The following is a 22,267-nucleotide window of genomic DNA, read 5'->3' as shown; positions in this document are numbered from 1 at the left end:
TCGCGATATATGGGTAATGATCCAACCAGGGGTCTGGAACAAACTTTTTACCTTTCAATGCGTCCCATATATCAGGTCTTGCTATAATAGCTCTCTACCTCAAGACTTATTATCTTTCAATGCTTCCCACTGATCAGGTCTTGCTATGGTCGCTCTCTCATTTTGGTAACTAAAGCTTCTCGACTGGTCTCCTGTAATGTTCGGACTAACAAGACGAGGCATCTTGGATTTCAACGTTCGCGCTTGATCCCAGATTGCGGTGCCTTTAGGGTTTATTATTATATGGAGAGCTTAGTAACGATTACCCTCCTCAGACACCACATTGTGGATATGTTGTCTTCGTCGTCGTAGAATCAGGTTATCAAAGAGTTCAATATCCCTATGGAATTGCATTCATATTATAATTTGTACCACAATGCATGATGATAATATTATTCAATTACGCAAAGGCAGAGCCAGGATTTCAATTAAGGATGTTCAATATTCAAATAAAACTAAATCGAAGAGGGTTCAACACTTACTATAACCACATTAAAAATAATTTTAATCATGTATAAATAGTACTATATTTTTCTGTAAAAAAAATAAAAAGGTCTGGCTCCGTCTCTGTAAATACTAATATTTTTAGTAACATGGATAAATAAAAATATATGTGTCTGTGTAATAAAGTAGATTAAAATTTTTACAAGTAAAAAGTTAAAATGGCTTTATTTGACAGGCTCTGAGTAAAACTTGTACAGTTAACTGTATGTATTGTAAATTGGAATAAGGATAAATCAGTACCAGTTCAGAAATACATAACCTGTTTTACCAAATTTAGCTAAATATATAAAAGCAATAATATTCTAACCAGTCTTTGCTGGAAATTGAAATACTTTCTCATTTAAAAAAAAAATATATGTAGGAAAAAATAAACAAATCATTTTAGTAAACTTCTTAACATATAAACTAACTTCGTCTCTGTCTGCATACTAACTAGCTGTAGTAGGGTGGACGTTCGATATTCGGTTTGGTATTTTCAAATCGATTCGATAATTTGATAATCGATATTTGAACGTACATATCACATACCATACTTATAAATATCGGTTCGGTAATTCGGTAATCAGCAAATTAAAATTTGATTCGGTAGGTATTTGATAATACCATATTAAAATTGGAGATGTGCAAATGTACGTTTAAACTTCAAAGAGTATATTACATAGAAACCCTATTTAGTATTCTTTTTATTGCATTATACGAATATATTATCAAGGTCCAAGAGATTCTTTAGAATGACTAATACTATTGTCTATTGGGTTGGTTATATATATATATAAAAAATTCGATATTCGGTAAATACCGAATACCAAACGGTATTAATATTTTGTACTAAATTCAATCCAGAATATCGAAATGTTGAAATTTTACTCTCAAATACCATATCGAATATCAATTACTAAATTTTTTAATTTGATAATTCAATTTTCGATATTTTAGGCTCAGCCCTAACTATAACGTGTTTGTAACAAAGTAAAAGATTTAAATATAAAGAGTTGCAACTTAAAGTGAAATTACACGTCATTCATCATAATTTAAGTATCCAAGTTTATACGTAAAACATATCTTTCATGAATTATCTTTTTTTTTAAAGTCAAAAACAAAAACTGGTTGGTCCATTCACATAAGACACAATTAATGATAGTAGTACTTATTATTACTGCAAAATGTAGAGAAGAAAAATGCCTTACGTCTACCAAAATGAAAAGGACATCCCCTACCCACATAAACTTTTTGACAATATATATATCACCTCAAATTTCCACTTTAGCAAAAAGGAAACTTCTTATTTAAACATCCTATTTATTTAGATTAAGAAACAACTAATTAAGTTGTATTACTAGAGTGCAAGATAGTACTTTGCAATATTTAACGATAACAACATATTCACTGTAAGATGTATTAAGATCCTATTATTCTTAACTTTATGAAGTTTAGAGAGACTATGACGTACATCAATTTTATTCAGACCTTTATAGGATTAAGAAATTATTTCCTGTAGATGCTCGACTAAAAAAAAAGTTTTTTTTTTGTACCAATTTAGATGACTTATTTTTCTTTTTAGCCTCCTTAAAAAGGAATGACATATTTTTATATTTAATAATAATAATAGGGATCGTTTGGTGTGAGCTATAAGGATAAATAGTCTGGTGTGACATATTAATGAATTTTAATCAGTCATAATTAATTAAACTACATTTTATTTTCAGCAACTTTATGTAAACATTCTTTTAGCTTTTGGAGTGGTTAGTATATAGAAATTAAACTCCAACGAAAAAACTAGTTTAAGTGAATATACATAAAGTATACATTAATTATGTACAATTATACACATGTTAGCCCAAGTGCATGTTGCATGAATTGGTGCTAGAGCTTATCCAACTTTCTTGAACTGAGATCACACTTGAACACAAAAGTCAATACAAGTCATATCACAATTCAATCCATAGTGCAAAGCTAACCAATTCCTTCCTAACTAAAAGTTTCTCACAATTAAAATGGACATACTAAAAACAAAACAAAAAAAATAATAATAATAACACCACTAGGAAAGGAACAAAATGAAAAGGGGGAATTTCTTGAAATTGATTTTTTACGGCAGAAGTGATTGAACACCTCCACCATCGATTGATAAATTCAAGGATCAAGTTGTATTGAAGCATAAGTACCTCCATCATCTACTGATAAATTGAGGGTTCGAGTTGTGTTGGAACATAAGTACCTCCATCGTCTACTGATAAATTGAGCGTTCGAGTCACGTAGGAGGATAAGTAGATTAAAAAAAAAAAAAAAAATTAGCAGCTCTTTATTGGTTTGCTTTTTCTTCTAGCTCTACTACTCCTTGTAGGTTGTTGATTTTGTGGTTGTAAATTTTTTCCCTCTACAAAATCTTCTTGTTGTTTCTTCTTTTCACCTTCTGATTCTTCAACTTCACTTGTTTTGAGTTTTTTTAATTCAGCAGAAACATCATCTTCATTTTTTACAACAATCTTTCTTGGTCTTCCTCTTTTCCTAGGTGTAATTTGTTGTTGGGAATCTCCACTCATTGCTGATGATTCTGCTATTGCCACTGATAACTCCTTTGTCTTCTTCACAACTTTCTTCTTTCCCATCAATCTTTTTGAAAATTCATTTAACTAATTCAGTCATTTTAAAAGCTTATAATATGATAGTATAAAATACAATCTTGAAAAATTAGCCAGAAATCAAAATCAAAATTCTAAGGTTTCTAGTGCTCTCTTTTGCATATATAGCCTTAAAAATCAATTCTTGAAAACTACCCACAAAATAAAAATTCAATCTTTAAGGTTTCTAATGCTCTCTTTTGCATATATAGCCTTTAAAATCCATTCTTGAAAACTACCCACAAAATAAAAATTCAATTTTTAGGATTTCTAGTGCTCTCTTTTGCAAATATAGCCTTAAAAATACATTCTTGAAAACTACCCACAAAATAAAAATCCAATCTTTAAGGTTTCTAATGCTCTTTTTTGCATATATAACCATAAAAATTCATTCTTGAAAACTACCACCAAATAGAAACCCAATCTTTAAGTTTTCTAATGCCCCTTTTAGCATATATAACCATAAAAATCCATTCTTGAAAACTACCCACAAAATAAAAATTCAATTTTTTAGAGTTTCTAATGCTCTCTTTTGCATATACCTTAATATATATGATAACAAAATTTAATCTTGAAAACTACCCATAAAATAAAAATCCAATTTTTAAAGTTTCCAATACTCTCTTTTGCATATACCTTGGTATATATGATAACAAAATTCAACCTTGAAAACTACCAGAAGCAAAAAATTAAAGATACAACAAAGATAAAAAACAAAAAAAAAGTAAAGAAATGAATAACTTACTTTTGTGAGATGCAAGAGCCAATAACCATAAGAAATACTCACTCATATGTTAGCTCTTTTGGTGCTAAGCAAACCCATAGAGAGAGACTTTGAGTAGAACAAAAAAAAAGACAAAGTCAATTATTTATGTGTGTATATGAAATATTAGAAGCTACAAACAATTTTTTTTTTTTACTTGACTTATCTATTCATTCAACTTTCTTTTTTCCCTCTTGTTGCCAACATGGAAAAGGAAAACAATAGTAATACTCCCTTCATTTCATAATAAATAAATTATTGAATTTTGACACATAAATTAAAAAAAAAAGCATTAAAAATATAAATTTAACAAAACTTTTTATTTTTACCCAAAAAAAAAAGTTGACCTTGTAAGATATTTTTAAAAATTAATTGATTGTCAAATCATAAGGGTAAATTTGGAAAAAAATTCAATGATTCACTTATTTTGAAACACCAATAAATACTCCAACAATTTACTTATTCCGAAACAGAGGAAATATTAGAAAAGATACTTATTATTAGTAATAGGGTGGCGCATAATATGGTATATATCGAATATTATACTAAAATTAAACAAAATTTATATTGGGCAAATTGACCTTCTGGATCTCTGTACTATGTCGTTTTTATAAGTTGGACACTTCTACTTACATGTTTGTCATCTGGACCCTTGAACCCATCAAAAAATAATATTTCGCACCCTTTGACCATTGACCTTACCTATGTGGCATTGAAATGGTGATTAGGACAAAGAGAGTGCAGCCACTCGCCTAGGGGTACGAGTGGGTGTCATTTTTTGATCAATTTTACATTAAAATAATAATAAAAAATAAAAATAATATTAATTTTTTTTTAAAAAAAAGGGTCCTTTTTTTACCTCCATTTTTTAAAATTTAAAAATATTTTAAAAAATTTAAAATTAATTTTAAAATATTTTAAAAAATTTAAAAAAAAATTAAAAATATTTTTAAAATTTAAAAATAATTTAAAAATTTTAATCCTTTTTTCCTCCATCCTTTTTTAATTTAAAAATATTTTTAAAAATTTTAAAAAAAAATTCCCACCCCACCCCCAGCCCTTCCCCCCACCCCACCCAGCCCCATCCCACCCCACCCTCAGCCCCGTTCCCATCCCCCCACACCTCACCAGCCCCGTCCAGCTTCTCCCCACCCTACCCCCAGCCCCCACACTCCTCCCAGCCCCGTCCCCGCCCCACCCCCACCCCCCACATCCCACCTCAACACTCTTCCAGCCCCTCTCCCCCCCTCCCCCCCCCCACGTTCACTTTTTATTTTTTATTTTAATTTTTTCTCTCAATTCATTTCTCTTGTTAATTAAAATTTAAATTTGAAATCTTTTTATTTTTTAGGGGATTAAAATTTAAATTTAAATTGAAAGTGAGTGATAGTGAATATTGAAAAAAAATAGTGAATTTCGCTTGGAAAAAAATAAACTTTTTGTGAATTTGTTAAAAATATTCAAATATAAAAATCAATTTTTTTTTATGTTTGTATATATGAACTTATAGTTAAAAGTTTAAATTAGTTGGAGAAGAATTTTAATTATTTGTAATGGATTTGATGTTGAATTTGTGAGCAAAAATAAAAACATGATTATTCAAATTTTTCTACAATTTATAAAATTTTCTTATTTAATTAAATTAATTTTAATATTTAATTTGTTATGAAGCATTTTAATAGGAGTTTTAAATTATTAAGGTATTTGACACGATATTCGTTATTTATATAATAAATATCGAAATATCGTATATCGCATAGAAGTATTTTAATAATATATAAAATCCAAATATATTATATTTAAGATTATTAAATATATTTATATGTCATCCATTAGACAATTGAACATAAATGTAACTTTTATTCAGAAATAAATTTTTTGGAAAGCTTATTATTTTGAAGCACTATGCTTAAGTTTAGGTAATGTTGTTTAGAATTTGCATCTTGGACTACTCAATCGTGATTGAAATATTCTTTTTGTTTAGATGATTAACAAAGATAGTTGTTAGTCTGATATGGTTGAGACGTTTTTAATGTTTTAAAGTTATAATTCTTTTTATATGAATATATGTAAGTCGAAATCAAATAAAGTATAGTTATCGAATTACCATACCATGAAATATCAAAATCGAATTTAAAAATACCAAATCATACCGAACCAATTTGGTATGATAATGATACTGTTCTTTTAGATATCAAAAACCAAAATTATCATACTGAAATTTAAAATACCGTATCACATCATGTCCATCCCTAATTAGTACTATATACTTGTATATGTGTACAAAAAAGTACAAATTGTAATTGGCTGGACCAGCTGTTTAGCAAGAGAAGGGAAGAGATAATATGGTGGAAATTAAACAAAGAGGAAGGAAGCAAAAAAGAAGTAAGACAAATAAGGTATACAATGGTCAAGTTAAAAAAACTACACTACTATTAGGGGTCGTTTGGTTTGAGGTGTTGAAGCAAATAGTCTCGAAATAAAATAATAATTTCGAGATAAAATTTTCTATTGCATGTTTGGTTGACAATATTCGGAATAATTTATCTTAGGACTAATAAATAATTCTGGGATAAGTTATTCACTCAATTGTTCCTTGGGATAAATGTATGAAAGAACAAAAATACCCTCAAACTCTATTATTTTCATTTCTCTCTCTCACACACACATATATATATTCATAAATAATAAATTATGTTTAATTAACGTATAATATATTCATAAATAAATTATATATATATAATAATAATTAACATAAACTGGCAAATTGTATAATAATTATATTTTGAACGCATAATATATATTATGAACAGTATAACATATTAGGAACATAAATATATATTATGAATAACGCCTAATATATTCATAAATATATATAAATTATATATTCATAAATTATGTTTAACTAATGTATAATATATTCATTAACTATGAATATAATATATTACGTAATATATAACGTAATTACGTTATACGTTAATTATGTTTAATTATATATATATTATGTTAATATATTTAATTATAATATATTATGTTTAATTATATATAATTTAATTATATATAACATAATATATTCTCACACACACATCAATTATGTTTAATTAACGTATAATATATTAATAAATAAATAAATTTTGAACAATTTACCGTTCAAAATGGTTGTAAAATATATAAATTATGTTTATTTATATATTTTAATTTCTCTAAAAAGTAAAAAAAAAATTAAGAATGAATATTTAAAGCTGAAAAAGAAATATATATATATGTAAAAAAGTTAAATAAGATGGAGGATATTTTGATAATCAATCAATTTATTCCTAGAAATTATACCATGCATATTACTTTGAATATAACAAACCAAACACTCAATAAAAAATAATCTCATCATAACTAATCTCAGTATAACTTATCTCAACATAACTAATTTCGGTATAACTTATTTTCAAACCAAATGACTTCTTAGAGATTATTTGGTACGCGGCATAAGGATAATAATTTTATAACAAAATATTAATTATTTTAATTTATATTTAATTATGATATAATTGTGTAATTAATTATAGCGTATAAAAAATTAAATAACAAGTTAAATGGGACCGACTTGCAACTGTTTAGATGATGGTTTAGTTGGTGGGATAAGACAAGATGAGACTAATTTGTCTCACATTTGTTATAAGTATTGAAACTATTTTATTGAAGCGATATATAAGATGAGATAGGCGTATTCACTTTTTGTAGAGTTCATGATTTAACGTTTATTTTCATCTGATCTCACGAGGATCGTTTGGTAAAATGCATTAAAATATAAATCTAAATTAATAATTTCAGACACATAATAAGTAACTTTTTTGTTTTTACCCAAAAAAATAAAATAACTTTTTTGTTAAAAGAAGTGGTGAGGGGGTGGGGTATTGTTGGTCATCAGTGTCACAGTCTGACCATTTCTGTCTACTTGGGCGCATGTGGGGTTTTGCTCTTTAATCTTTTTGTCCTCATGAATAAGAATTAGGTTAAAATTTGGTACTATTATGTTAAACATTTATTTTTTATTGAATTATAATTTAATTAACTTAAGTAATGTAATGAGAGAAAAGTGCACTTTGATCATACTAGGGATTAAAAATTTAAGAGAAAATGCTCTATTTCGACCTTGAACTATATGCGAAAAGGTTGAGATACATCTGAATTTTAGGAGGGTCCTATTACCCTTGAATTAATTAAAATCGTATTTTTGACAACCTTAATGTCTACGTGAAACATACGTGGCACATCAGTGAATCAAGATACTGAAGGTTCACATAGGCACACGTATGTGCCACGTAGGCATTAAGGTTATAACAAATATGGTTTTAATTAATCCAGGGGTAATAGGATCCTCCTAAAGTTCGGGTGTGTCTCAGCAATTTTGTGTATAGTTTAAAATAGAAACATAGCATTTTCTCAAAATTTAAACAGAAATACATTTCATTTCATGTGTCTATACATTTAATATAAACATGATGTGGAGATAAAAAAAAATTCCTAACATTATTATTTATTGATATAAATTCCAGGCACAATTTTGTTATTTTCTTTTAATTGAAGACGGACCACACAAATCCATAGGTTAAGACCATTAATTTTAAAATGGAAAAGGCTCAAAAATACCTCTGAACTATCTGAAATAGCTTAAAAATGTCCCTCGTTAGATTTTTGGCTTAAAAATACCCCTCCGTTAAATATTTGGCTAAAAAATACCCCTCTCTCTAATGGAATTCGGAAAAGAATCAAAAATACCCCTAAACTATATGAAATGGCTCAAAAATACCCCTCTGTTAAATATTTGGCTCAAAAATACCCCTCCCCTTAACGAAATTCCACCAAGCATTCCACCTAGATAAAAAAAAAAAAACTACGTCACTATGCCACATTACCATCCACATGTAAAATGTTAGTTATTTTTAATTATATGACATTCCTTTCTTCTTTATTTTTATTTTTATTTTTATTTAAAAACGTCAATGAAACAGACAAAATTTACACGGATTTTTTTATTTTTAATCAAGGTAGATAAACAATGGTTACATAATATTTTAAAAAAAAAAAATTATTAAATGTAACATCGCTATTATCAAATTCCTTTGATCATCTAAAAAACAAGTTTTTTCCTGTTAATAGGTTTAAAAGTGTGAAACCCAACAAAAGAATCTTATTAAACTGATAAACTCATTAATTATTATGCCAGTATAAAAGTTAAAATTAAGATTTACTCGTAAAAGTAACAAATTTCAAACTAAACTTCAATAAGTTACTCAAAAGATGTGTTTGGCTTTGCTAGCTTTTACTCAAAATGCTTATGTTAAAATGATTTAATAAATACCTCCTCTAATCTAAAATTAATGAATCTTTGAATGTGATACACATCTTTAAAAAGTTAATGAATGACATAATTAAATAATAATTTATCAATATTAAGTATCATTTTACTTCTTTTTAAACTTGTTCTAAAAATAATAAGATTATTCATCAAAATTGAATTTAGAAAAATAAATTCATTTCGAATGATTAAACAAGTGTTAAAAGGAATTCATTTATTTTGAAAAAAAATTGCATGTAGTAAATTCAACTCAATTATTAGTACATCAACATTTGCTAGCTTAAAAGTTAAAATTCTAGCTCCTCCTCCGAGTCAATATCAGATCAAGATCAAGTTGTCCCTCATCCCAAACGAAAATAACAAGATGAAATTTAGAACTTTTAAAACACTAATGAAAATGTGAAATCTAGAACTTTTAAAAAACTAATGAAGTAATTAGCAAAAGATTGATTTTTTGTTTTTCCCGTTTCACTGCTTTGCAAAAAAATAAAAATAAAGAAGAAAGGAATGTTATATAATTAAAAAATACTAATATTTTACATGTGGATGTTAATGTGGCATAATCACGTGATTTTTTTTTATTTAGGTGGCATGCTTGATGGAATTTCGTTAAAGGAAGGGGTATTTTTGAGCCAGCTATTTAATATAGGGGTATTTTTGAGTCATTTCAGATAGTTCAGGGGTATTTTTGATTCTTTTCCAAATTCCGTTAGAGGGAGGGGTATTTTTGAGCCAAATATTTAATAAAGGGGTATTTTTTAGCCAAAAATCTAACGAGAGATATTTTTGAGCTATTTCAGATAGTTCAGGGGTATTTTTGAACCTTTTCCGGTTAAGACCACTAATTTTAAAACTTGAACTCCCCAATACCGTTTATTGAATAAGGTCATATTGATAGTTAGAATACAAAAATAATAAGCTACATATAAAGTGTAAACATAGTTTTAATAGTATATGATCTTTTAAGAAAAAACTTTGCATGTTTGTCTCTAAGTAGAAATATGTATGTACAAATTATTTTAACTCAACAAATTGATAACAAAATCAATAGTTTGGTATGATAAATATGAAAGCATGACAAAGTGATGACATGAGGTCCAATTTACTATCTTTGTTGGTATATAAAAACACCTTTACTAGTAGCTTAAAGACACATTCACAATAAAGCTCGTAGGTTTTGATATAAAAATTGTATGAACTTGATATAAAATGAACAATATTTATAGTTTATATCATAATAAAAATATAGTTGGATTGCTTTAGCGCCACTTACGCGGCTTCACTATCGGTGGCGGAGGTGGGATTTCTATCAAGGGGATTCAAACGCAAGAAGCCAAAAAAAAAAAATGAAAACCTGTCATGAATGGGTATCAAATTGGAGACCATGAGGCCCTCTACGTGAAAGTTTGCAACTCCTTTGCCACTGAATCAAGTTTTTTGCTTGTATCAAGGAGGTTTAATTTAATATATATACACATAAAAAAAAAACTTTATATATATATATATATATAATGTTAATTTCTTCAAATCCCTAATACTAAAAATCTCAAATATTAAATTCTTTAATTTTAAATCTTAAATTCGATATTGCCAAACCAATAAACTTTTTTGTTTAAAAACTTTCACCAATAATTCATTTATGTACTATTCTCTGCGTATTCCTTGCTTACTTCATTAGCATTTAGTGCCAATTGCCAAGTTGAGTCTAGAAAAAGGAGCCTATTTTTAGTTTATATATACACGTGAAATATCAATGGGACAAAAAAGCTTTTTCCTAATTTAAAATAATACCATAAAGCAAGTGGGAGAATAAAGCAAAACCAATAGCAAGTTAGCAACTAATAATAATTAGATGAACACACATGATTCATATTTACAAATCGATGTTTGATGGCCGGTTAGAGTTGCAAAAGTATTAGAAATATAAAAATTAATTATAAAAAATAAATATATTATTTTATGTATGTATTAGTTATTTTATTTATTCTGTATAAAATAATATATAAATTTACTCATAACTTATATCTATATCAGTTATGCGGATTATCAGAGTATTAGTATATTTTAGTCAAAGAAAACAGTTATTTGACATTTAAAATAAATCGATGGCAAAAATTTATATATAGTCTCATTAGAATGTCTATAACTAACTCCTTAGTCTTACTTTTAATATTTACAATTTATAGTCAAAAATAGTGACAGTTATATGTATATATATACAAACAAAGGAAAAGTTCCTAACGGTATTTGAGATAAAAAAAAGGACATTTAAATACAACAAATCACCTTAATCTTCTCCAACTTCCCATTTATTACTCTGATATAACTGATCTATTATTATTAGGGCTGTTCAAAATTGAACCGTATCCGATAAGCCATTCGTAAAATTAACTTATTGACTTATTGGTATTAGCTTATCGGATAAATGATTGGTGAACGGATTAATTTTTTTTAATTAACGGCTTACTGGTGTGGGGGTGGATTACACAATTTTCTTATTGGATAAACCGTTAACCCGTTAAGATTATCATATATACTTATATTTTTTACCTAGATATATAAAATATATATTATAGTAAAATTTAAACTCAAACCTAATGGATCTAAATTCTAACCTAAAGTCCATCCCTAATTGACCCTAAACAGTAAAGTATTTACTAACTAGTAACTACTAAAGTTATTATTTATTCAAGTACAAAAGGTCAAAACTCATAACCTGTTCATTGCTTTGGTTTGCTTTGTCGACTCAAATCAAAAGTACTCAACAGTAGCCAAAGCTTTAAAGAGATTCAGCACTAGTATTTCTGTTGTCGGTGTCACTGTGAATAAGAAAAGAATGTTCTATTCTATTTTGTTTTCTGGTTTTGAGACGCATTCAAGTAGGAATTATGGATGTCTAATAAACCGTTCGATAACCGCCCGATAATTGTTTATCCGTTACCTAACCAACTGATATCTTATCGGTTGGTTAGTGGATTTGTATATTTTAAAACCGATAACCGTTAAGCCAAATCGTTAAGTGTAATGGTTCATCCGATCCATCCGATAAGCAGCTCTAATTATTATGGAGGATTGCGTTAATCACTCCCTCAAACGTTGGTTTTTTTTTTTTTTGGAGGAGAAAATCAACACCAAATTGGTTACATGTGGTTCGTGCATGCGAGATTCTGGTAAATACGATTTCCAAAAAATCTTTTTTTTGTTTTAATTTTTTTTCTCAAATCCTTTTTTGAATGTTAAACGCAATACAAAATCGATTAGATTTCAAGCTAACGATAATCGATTTACCTATTTTTTTTTGAATTTTATTTATGAAATCGAATACTAAATACAAACTTCATCTTGAATCTATTATCCTTCAATTTGTAATTAGTTGTATTGTTGTGTACAATAGTTTAAATTTTTGGATTTCAGTTTCTACAAAATTCAAGTGTAATTATTTGCATATATTCATTTATAGAAATTTTTATAGTCGTTTGCTTATTTCGTAATTTGGGATATTTTCATCAAAGTTTCTAACAAATCGTAATCGTTCTTTGTATCTATGTTATATGCCTTGTTTGTATGGTATGTATTCAGTTGCTAATTGCAATTTGTATGTTATGTATTTTATCAACAGATTTTATACAAAAAATGAGTCTGTTGTCAATTGTTTTGAAGCATTCAGGTGTATGGAATATAAATAATGAGTATGGACAATACCAACTCGACTCAATAGCAATTGATGAAAATAAAAAATACGATGATTTGCTGCAAATGATTGGTAAGCAACTTTATATTGATTTTAATTTGACTAGCGTAAAAATAAAATATAAAGTTGGTTGTAGTAGTAAAAGAATGGAAATTCATAATGACATGGGGTTGATCGTATATGTAATGATACGAAAAGAAGGAAAGGGATTCAAAAATTATCCTTTGTGTGTTTCTCTTTTTGATAAATCTTGCAAAAATGATGATTCGTGTTCGAAGGAAGAAGGAGAGAGTTCTTGTGACAGTCATAAATTGAAAGTAAATGCAAACTGTGTTGATGAAAAAAAGAGCAATATTGGTGAAGATTATTTTGAGCTTATTGAAAGTGTTGATACAAATGATCAAGAACAGACAATTATTTTCGATTCAAATCATAACGAGGTGCTTATTGGTCAAGTGTATAAGGACAAAGCCACTTTAAAGTTGGTGATGACCCAACATGCAATTCAAAACAAATTTCAATTCAATACAAAAAAATTAAATGGAAATGGGTAAGTTGATGTATTCTATGATTATATATGTTTTTGTATTTGTATATTTTTTAGTATTTATATATCTGTATGTAGTTGTAGTTGATTATTTATTTTTTAGTTGTATTTGTATATATATTTTTTAGTTGTATTTGTATATATATTTTTTAGTTGTATTTGTATATCTGTATATAATTGTATTTATATATATGTTTTTTAGTTGTATATGTACACCTGATGTAATTGTAGTTCTTGATATGTTTTATAATTGTATCTGTATATGTGTATGTAGTTATATTTTACTATTTATTTTTTAATTGTATATGTATATCTGTATGTTATTGTATTTGTATATATGTTTGTTAATTGTATTTGTATATCTGTATGTAATTGTATATGTATATATAATTTTAAATTGTATTTGTATATTCGTATGTAGTTGTATTTGTATATATGTTTTTAAATTGATTTTGTATACCTGTATGTCGTTCTATTTGCATATTTGTTACATGTATATCTGTTTTTTTTGTTTTTATTTATGTATAGCGTTGCATATATAAGTTTAGTGTTTTAGTATATTTGTAAACTTTCAAAGAACTAGATTCATATAATGAGTATATAGTTAACATATTGTGGGTACAGACTGTAAGTTTAATAAGTTTTTCTTTCAATAATTATGTTTGTTTTGTTTGTGTAAATTATTAATTATAATAGATAATTATTTCATATCAGGTATATTTTGGTTTGTAAATCAAAGGAATGTGGTTGGTTTCTAATGGCATCTAGCAATAAGAACACCGATTTGTTTAAGATTAAAAAGTTTCGGCATAAACATACTTGTCCTTTAAAGGATAGAGTATACCAGCAGAAACATGTTAGTAGTGCATTGATTGATGGGATTGTAAAACAGAAGTTATCCAATCATAAAAGAGTGTATACGGCGAAAAACATACAAAAGGATATTAAAAATGAGCTTGGTTTAAATTTGACTTATACAATAGCGGGAGGGTTAAAGAAAAAACTTTGATTTCATCGAGGGGGACAACATATGCATCATACAACAGACTGCCTGGATATTTATACATGTTGGAAAAGACTTACCTTGGTTCACATATACGAATGAAAAAAACATCAGATGATGAATTCCTTTATGTGTTCATCTAGCTCTACTCTTCAATTAAAGGTTTTGATTCGTGTCGACCGATTTTTGTTGTTGATGACAGTCACCTAAGAGGAACATATGATGAAATTTTCGTGTCAGTAAGTACACTTGATGAAACAGTTTTTTATGCTACCTCCTATTTTTTTCACTACTATATATATTGTATTAAATATATTAAAAATATATTTCGTAAATTTTTTATGTATAACATGACGTATGCAGGACATATTTTTTTTTCAGCTTATGAAATTTTGAATTCGGAGAATTATGCAGCATGGAGTTGGTTCTTTAAGCAATTGAAAGAAGCTCAGGGTATAAAATCAAATATGTATGTTATGTCCGACAGGAACATGAGCACTATAAAGGCTGTGTCAACTGTATATAGGGGTGTTGTACAGTATGCTTGCATCTGGCATTTGTGAAAAAATGTGGTAACCAATTTCAGAAAGTCTCATGCTAAATTGTTTGAAGTGTTTTATGCAATGGCAAAAGCATATACAATTTCTGAATTTAACAGTCTAATGAATAAGGTTGAAAAGATAGCTATTAGGGTGAAAGATTACTTACAGTCGGCCAGATATAACAAGTGGTCTAGGGTGTATGCAACTGTAAATCGGGGATTCACTCTAACCTCAAACATTGCTGAAACAATTAACAGGCACCTTAAGGAAGCCAGGGAGTTTCCTATATATGATTTCTTGGAGGAAGTTAGAAAAATGTTTGGCAGATGGCACTATAACAATCGACAGGTTGGGACATTCACAAGTACACCTGTATGCGGAAAATATCATGAACTCCTTAAATTTAACGAGGCAAAGAGTACACGAATGAGGGTAAGTATTTTATTAAAATTACATGATGCATTTATTATTTTCTTGAATATGTATATATATATATATAATTGTATATTCATCGCAGGTTGTGCCGGCAACAGATTATGTTTATTCTGTGCTTCATGAAGATCAACGTTTTATTGTTTGCCTGGATAAGAAGACATGTTTTTGCCATAGATTTGAAATCGATGAAATTTCATGTGCTCATGCGTATGCGGTGTTGAAGAGCAAACATTTTGAACCTGATGATTATTGCTCTGACTTTTACAAGTCAGTCTCAGTGTTGGGTAGGCATGAGGTCTCAATATTGCCTCTACCTGATAGATCCACATGGAAAATACCAGATTATATATTGAGTGAAGTTGTTCTTCCGTCAAAATACAAACGTCCCCCTGAAAGGTCAAAGAAAAGAGAAAGAGAAAAATCCGCGGAAGAATTTTACGGGACTAAGTTCACATATTTATTCAGTGCTTGTGGGTTAAAGGGACACAATAGGCGTTCATGCAGAGAAAAACGTCGAGTTGAATAGTTTTTTACCTTATAGTAAATTTATGTTTTTCTTTCTTTTTTTTTTTAAAAAAAAACAATCAATAAGTTTCAGTTATGATTTTTGTCATTAATTATTTAGAATTACTTAGTCGAAATATGATGGATTATCTATTAAGTTAATTTTCAATTTACTTATATAGATATATGCAGTTTTTAAACTTCTACGTGCATAACTCATAACTTCACTTTTAACTGTATACATGTGTTAAAGTTTAATCCGGAGATGAGCTATCCGTAAACATATTGTATTTAAGCGCATTTGTTGTGTGTATTTTGATGTTTTATTTTTCTATTATGCGTATTTATCATTATATGTTCTGTTAATTTTTTTTTGTGTATATGTATATATAAAAGATTTCATACACAAACTTGCAGTATATTTCTGTCATGCGAGGTGGAGAACACAAACTTTTTAAAAAGCATTCATCATATGTGACTCGTGATTGTTGAAATCAAAACGGTATATGTATATATAAACGATTTCATACACAAACTTGCAGTACATTTCCGTCATACAATATTAATGGTGGAGAACATAAACTTTTTTAAAAGCATTCATCATATGTGACTCATGATAGTTGAAACCAAAACAGTGTATATATAATATAGCTTTGTATAAATACTATGTTGTTTCGAAAAAACTAATCAAGTCATATAACTGTTACAATAAATCAGCTTCAAAAAAACCTTTCTATACCATAATTAAAATTCAAAATCAAGTAGCTATACCAAAAGCTGAAATAGAAAGGCAGATTGCTATACCAAAACAATAATAATAATAAAAAAGATTCATAAAGTAGCTTCCTAATAATAACAACTAAATTGTCTATGGAATAACAATCAATTTTGTGTTATCACAATCAAACTGTGGCCTCATTGGCCTGTCTAGACTCTCATCATCACTCACGATATTTTCCTCAATCTTCGGAGTCCCGTGACGCCATAAAAGGACAGCATATAGAGCTATACCTAAATATATCTTACACCTCATAAAAGATGTATATATCATCTATCAATATATATGTATGTTCATTGGGGAAAAGGCATCGTTTCCACCCTAAACTATACTTGAAAAGTCTAAGACACACCTAAATTATTGGAGTGACCTAATATACACCTAAACTACTTAAAAGTGAAATTTTTTATCCCCTAAATCTGACGTGAAAAAAACATAATTATTTAAATTAAAAAAGGCGCGTCTAAATAAAAAAATAACGAAAAAAAATAATTAAAAATTTCCCTCCCCAATCCCCAAACATCTTCTTCTTCATCACCCCCCACCCCCAAACATTTCCTTCATCACCCCCACCCCTAAACTCCAACCCCACCCCAACCAACACATCTTCTTCATCACTCACCACCCCCAAACTCCAACCCCACCCCCAAATGACGGGATTTTTTTCACACCCCGATCCGCCCACCCAATCGAATCAATGTCAATTTCACCTATAACCATCAATTTTTCTCACAATACCATTGATTAGTCATCTAATCCGTCACCATTATTGTTTTAGCTAACAAATTTTAAATTTTTAATATTTTTTTATAGATTTATTCCAAATCACTAATTTTGAACTAAGTTTAAACAGGTTCGTCGAAATCCAATGACTCGTGGTATTTGTCGAAGCCTTTTATCATCTCCGTTAGTATCAGCAGACTAAATGGACCTATAGCCCATGCTTTCTTCTCATCGAATTCTTTCTCCATTAAATCAAGATACAAACTTTCAATCACTTTAGATGAATTGAAAAGTTTGCAACTAATTTTTCCAGCAAAGGACACAACTTGTTTCTTCAAATAGTCTCAAACTCAGCAGAAGAAAATCTTTAATTAATGAAATATCCTCATAATTCTCAGTTCCAGGCAAAACAAGTTTTCCTTCAATTTCCCAAAAGTATGAATATGTTGAAACTTCCCAAAACTCAATTCAAGAAAAAAAAATTTAAACATGATTTCTAGGCTTGAGAGCTTTAATTACCCGGAGTTGATATGAATTGGTGGACCATATGAAAGGTAAAAGAGGAGTGCAAAGTTGCATTAGTAGTCCAGTAGGCTATTTGCAGAGGAAACACAATCTTGGATTGATAGTGAAGAAAAAGAAAAAAATTTGAACAATGAAGGTTTTGGACAACAATGAAGATTTTGGATATTGAAGAAAAGAAAAAAAATTGACCTCATAACAATGGAGGTTTGGGACAACAATGGAAATTCTGGATATTGAAGAAGAAAGAAAAAGAATTTACATTAAAAAGAAAAAAGAAAAATTTATGAAAATAATAAATTGATTATCTTTTTTGTATCATGTTGATGTGGCGCTGACGTGGCAGGCGCGTATACAACATCACACTACGAGCAAGTGGTATAATGTCTGATAGGGTGTAAAAAGTATCACTTTTTTATAGTTTAGGTGTGTAATAGGTCACTAATATTGTTTAGGTGTGAACTAGACTTTTTCTGTAAATTTTAGGACGAAAACGATGTCTTTTCCCATGTTCATTGTGATGCTAAACTATATATATATATGTGTGTGTGTGTGTGTGTATCAAATGAAAAAAAATAGTGATGTATATACTGTATATATGAACATGTACTCATATTAATATGCTTGTGTCATTCGATTATATATATATATATATATGCACACCATACTAAATAAATACTAATCAAAATCATTCTTAAACAAGCACATTTTTATCCTGAAGACATATGAAATAATTGCATCACAAAGAAAATTATTAGTTTGTTATCAAAACATGTCCAGCAAATGCTCTCGAAAACATTATCCAAAATAAAAGTATAAACACAAAAACATTCAAATGCAAATCAAGCCAGACATATTTATACAAGTTCGCTCTATATACATATATGCAAACTGTATACACATATATACACTCTCCCCCTCCCTCTCTCTCTCTCTCTATATATATATACACACACACACACACACAAATTGTATATATAAAATTGAACTTTACAAATGTATATATATGCATATGCATGCATATATATACCAAAAAGGTATATAAATATTCAAATTGAAAAAACATTCTGTATAAAAACATATACAAAACTACCTCATCATCATTGTTAACTTCATTACTTCCCATTTTAGATTTAGATGCCTTAGAACATTTAACCCTTTCCTCTTTGCTAGAAGATACAAAATTCTTTTTTTTTTTCGATAAACCAACCACTGATATTTTGGATGTGTCCGTTAAATCATCTCTTGACTGTGAATGTACCATGCTACTATGATTATTCACATGGTCGTTCTTTTGTTTTGTTCGTGACTCTACTTTCGACTTGTCCACTTCCAACTCCGCTAAAAAACCTACATTTTCACTATCTAATTGAGAAATACTCAAATCAAACGATGGAGCGCCGCAATTAATCATGGGTATATTTTCAATACCTCTTGTCAATCTCCTATTAGGGGGTTTCTTCATCCATTTGAAACAACAAGTAATTGATAACTTGAAACCCTAATAAAAAATGCGAAATAGATGAACAATCTAATAACAAAAAAGTACTAAAAGATTACCTCAAAATCAAAAAGAAATTAAAATTAATAACAAAAAATACTAAAAGATTACCTCAAATCTTCAATAAATATCATAAACTGATTTTATGTGGTGAAAAATCCGCCAAAATAACTTTTCAAGGAACAATCAATGGTGATATTCTGTGATATTATAGTGATTTTGAGCTCAAAATAAACAAAAAAAAATTAAAGATCTTTTGAATAATTGTGTATTATGATATTGCCAAGGTTGTTGTTTCTTCAATGGAAAATCAAGTAGAGAGTATATACGATTTTGAAAGAAAATTAAGGAAAAGAAAGTGAAGAACATATCTACTATAATCTTGAGTTTTGATAATCAAGGAGAGAGTATATTGGTTGCCGTTTATTCAACCAATAGGATAGAGAAAGAGAAAAAATAAAATATTAAAAATAAATCATTTAGAGATAAAATCGATATATACAAATCTTATATATTTGTATATAGGGCTCCACCAATAAACTGATTTTAAACTGTCAAATAATTATAAATTATAATTTTCTAAAACATTAATTATATTATGTAATTAATATAGTATTTTGTCCATGACATTTATTTTTTCCTAAATCGATAGCATATTGGATCCAAAGAATTGAGTGATTGGATAGGCACTAGATGATTTTTTCAGCCTTGGAATTTGGATTAATAAAATAATATAAAAATCATGGTGGAGTAGTAATAATTAAATTAAGTAGGAGTACATACATATGCTATCAGTACGTTGGAGGTAGGGTTGATTATCGATTGATAGATTCGACTCATATACTAATTACAAAATTGTTAAATTTATAATCTAGTATTAATAAATTAATAATGTTATTTTGTATGGGATTGCCAATTTTACCCGAAATATAACGCTCCTAATTAGAGGGGGTGGTTGATTTAGCTTAAGAATGATAAAATTACTCTATAACAATATGACTCGTCAATGATCTAATCAGTTCAACTTTGAGCAGGTCATTAAGAACATCATTTGTTATTCAGTTTAACTTGCCCAGTCTAATGCAGTTCAACTAAAATTTTGATTGATTTGAGTTAAAATACATTCTAATTCATATAAATCAAAATATTTAAAAGGAAAAAAAATATCAAGCAATTAAACAAATCTATAATCTCTCTCTATATATAATATTTAAAGTGTGAATACCCTTTGAAAAGTGATTTGAAGTTTTTGTCCTTCATTGAAAGACATTCCTTTAGACAAAACTGTCTTTTCGCTATTTTCTTCGATTTATTATTTAATTATTTTTATTATATTAACTAGACTCCTAAAATATATAGAAAGAAAATAATTAATATTTTTCTTTGTAGTGATAAATTAGAAAATACTCCTAAAATAGGGCTCTATTAAGGAAATAATTATATAAATATTGAGATGCACGTTAAACTACCGAAGAAATACGTTTACTTATTGAGAAAATATGATTGATGCTCATCTAACTTGATTCGATTGTATATTTAGATTGGTGGATGCTTAATTTTCTAATCCTTAACTTCTTCACTGTTTTTGTCAATATAATAGAATTCAACGTGTGTATATATATCTTCTTTATTTTCATTCAAGTCATTCTTTAGGGTCAAAATTTTCGCTCAAACAAGAATTATTTTCATCAAAACTAAAGCTTTGTGATCACTATTGTATTATTTTGTTATAGTTTATAGGCTGTGGATGAATTTTCAGGTGGTAGATGAATGGCGACCGGCTTTGAGAATTTTTTTAGGTAAAAATTAAGTTTAATTATATTGTTTTTATATCTCTGTTTTGTGAATTTTTTTGTGTAAAGGTTAGGTTTAATTAAATAAATTCTCTAAAAGATGTTAAATTTAATTATTGTATTCATCTTTATTATTTAAAAAAATATCGTATTTAATATAACGTTTAAACTCAATCAAGGGAGGTACACGCGCGAGGCTCGTACACCTAAATTAGTATATTAAAAGTGTGAAGATACTTAGAAAAGTGATTTGAACTTTTTCCCCTTCATTAAAATACTATGCAATAGATAAAATTGTCTTTTCACTTTTTTAAATTATTATTTAATTATATTTATTATATTTTAAAGTAAAGAACCCCAAAACATATGGTAAATTTTACAAATTAAAGAGCACTAAAATGCATGGTAAGAATTATTAAGAAAACTAATATTTATAGGGTTCTAAAATATACTATATATAAGAGGAGAAGAGAAAATTGAAAAAATCGTACTTTTTTTTCGGCTAAAAGGGAAATAAAGAGATACACTTTTTTCCGGCTAAATTGGAAATACACGTTAATGACTAATTACCTATGAAAGAATTACAATTGAGAAAAGGGAAAAAAGGAAAAAAAGAAAGCAAAAATATAAGTAAAAAAAATAATTATTATTAGTCTAACATTGATAAATAATAAATTAAAATCAATAAAATATGTTATTAAATTTATCTCTTACTTGACTTTGTAATTAAATTATTTTCCTAATAATGAAGGGTTTGAAATCAATTAAAATAATATATTAATTTTTCCTTATTCGAGTTATATAATTTAGGACTTTCAAAGCAATTGATATTGTATATTAATTTTTCCTTTTTTAGGACTCTCTTATATATAGAGAGATAGAAAATACAACAACACAAAATTTTTAGGTATGCTTCTAATCTCGAACACCTTTTTTTCTTTGGTG

General features: G+C 28.0%; 2 protein-coding genes across 2 annotated transcripts; one reads left to right on the top strand and one right to left on the bottom strand.

Annotated features, from left to right (window-relative positions):
* Nucleotides 1–2,400: 2,400 nt before the first annotated feature.
* Nucleotides 2,401–4,105, bottom strand: LOC107867006. Its single transcript, XM_016713081.2, has 2 exons — nt 3,910–4,105; nt 2,401–3,156 (listed from the first exon to the last, which is right to left on the bottom strand). Exons 1-2 carry the CDS (start codon nt 3,936–3,938, stop codon nt 2,835–2,837), a joined length of 351 nt encoding a protein of 116 aa, XP_016568567.1. The 5' UTR covers nt 3,939–4,105; the 3' UTR covers nt 2,401–2,834.
* A 10,769-nt stretch (nt 4,106–14,874) lies between these two features.
* On the top strand, nt 14,875–16,027 carry LOC107868551. Its single transcript, XM_016715245.1, has 3 exons — nt 14,875–15,062; nt 15,111–15,498; nt 15,584–16,027. The coding sequence occupies exons 1-3, from the start codon at nt 14,875–14,877 to the stop codon at nt 16,025–16,027; spliced, it is 1,020 nt and encodes a 339-aa protein (XP_016570731.1).
* Nucleotides 16,028–22,267: the final 6,240 nt, after the last annotated feature.

The sequence above is a fragment of the Capsicum annuum genome, chromosome 4 (genome assembly GCF_002878395.1).
Source record: "Capsicum annuum cultivar UCD-10X-F1 chromosome 4, UCD10Xv1.1, whole genome shotgun sequence".
NCBI lineage: Eukaryota > Viridiplantae > Streptophyta > Magnoliopsida > Solanales > Solanaceae > Capsicum > Capsicum annuum.
This window is presented reverse-complemented; position numbering and strand designations above follow the sequence as displayed.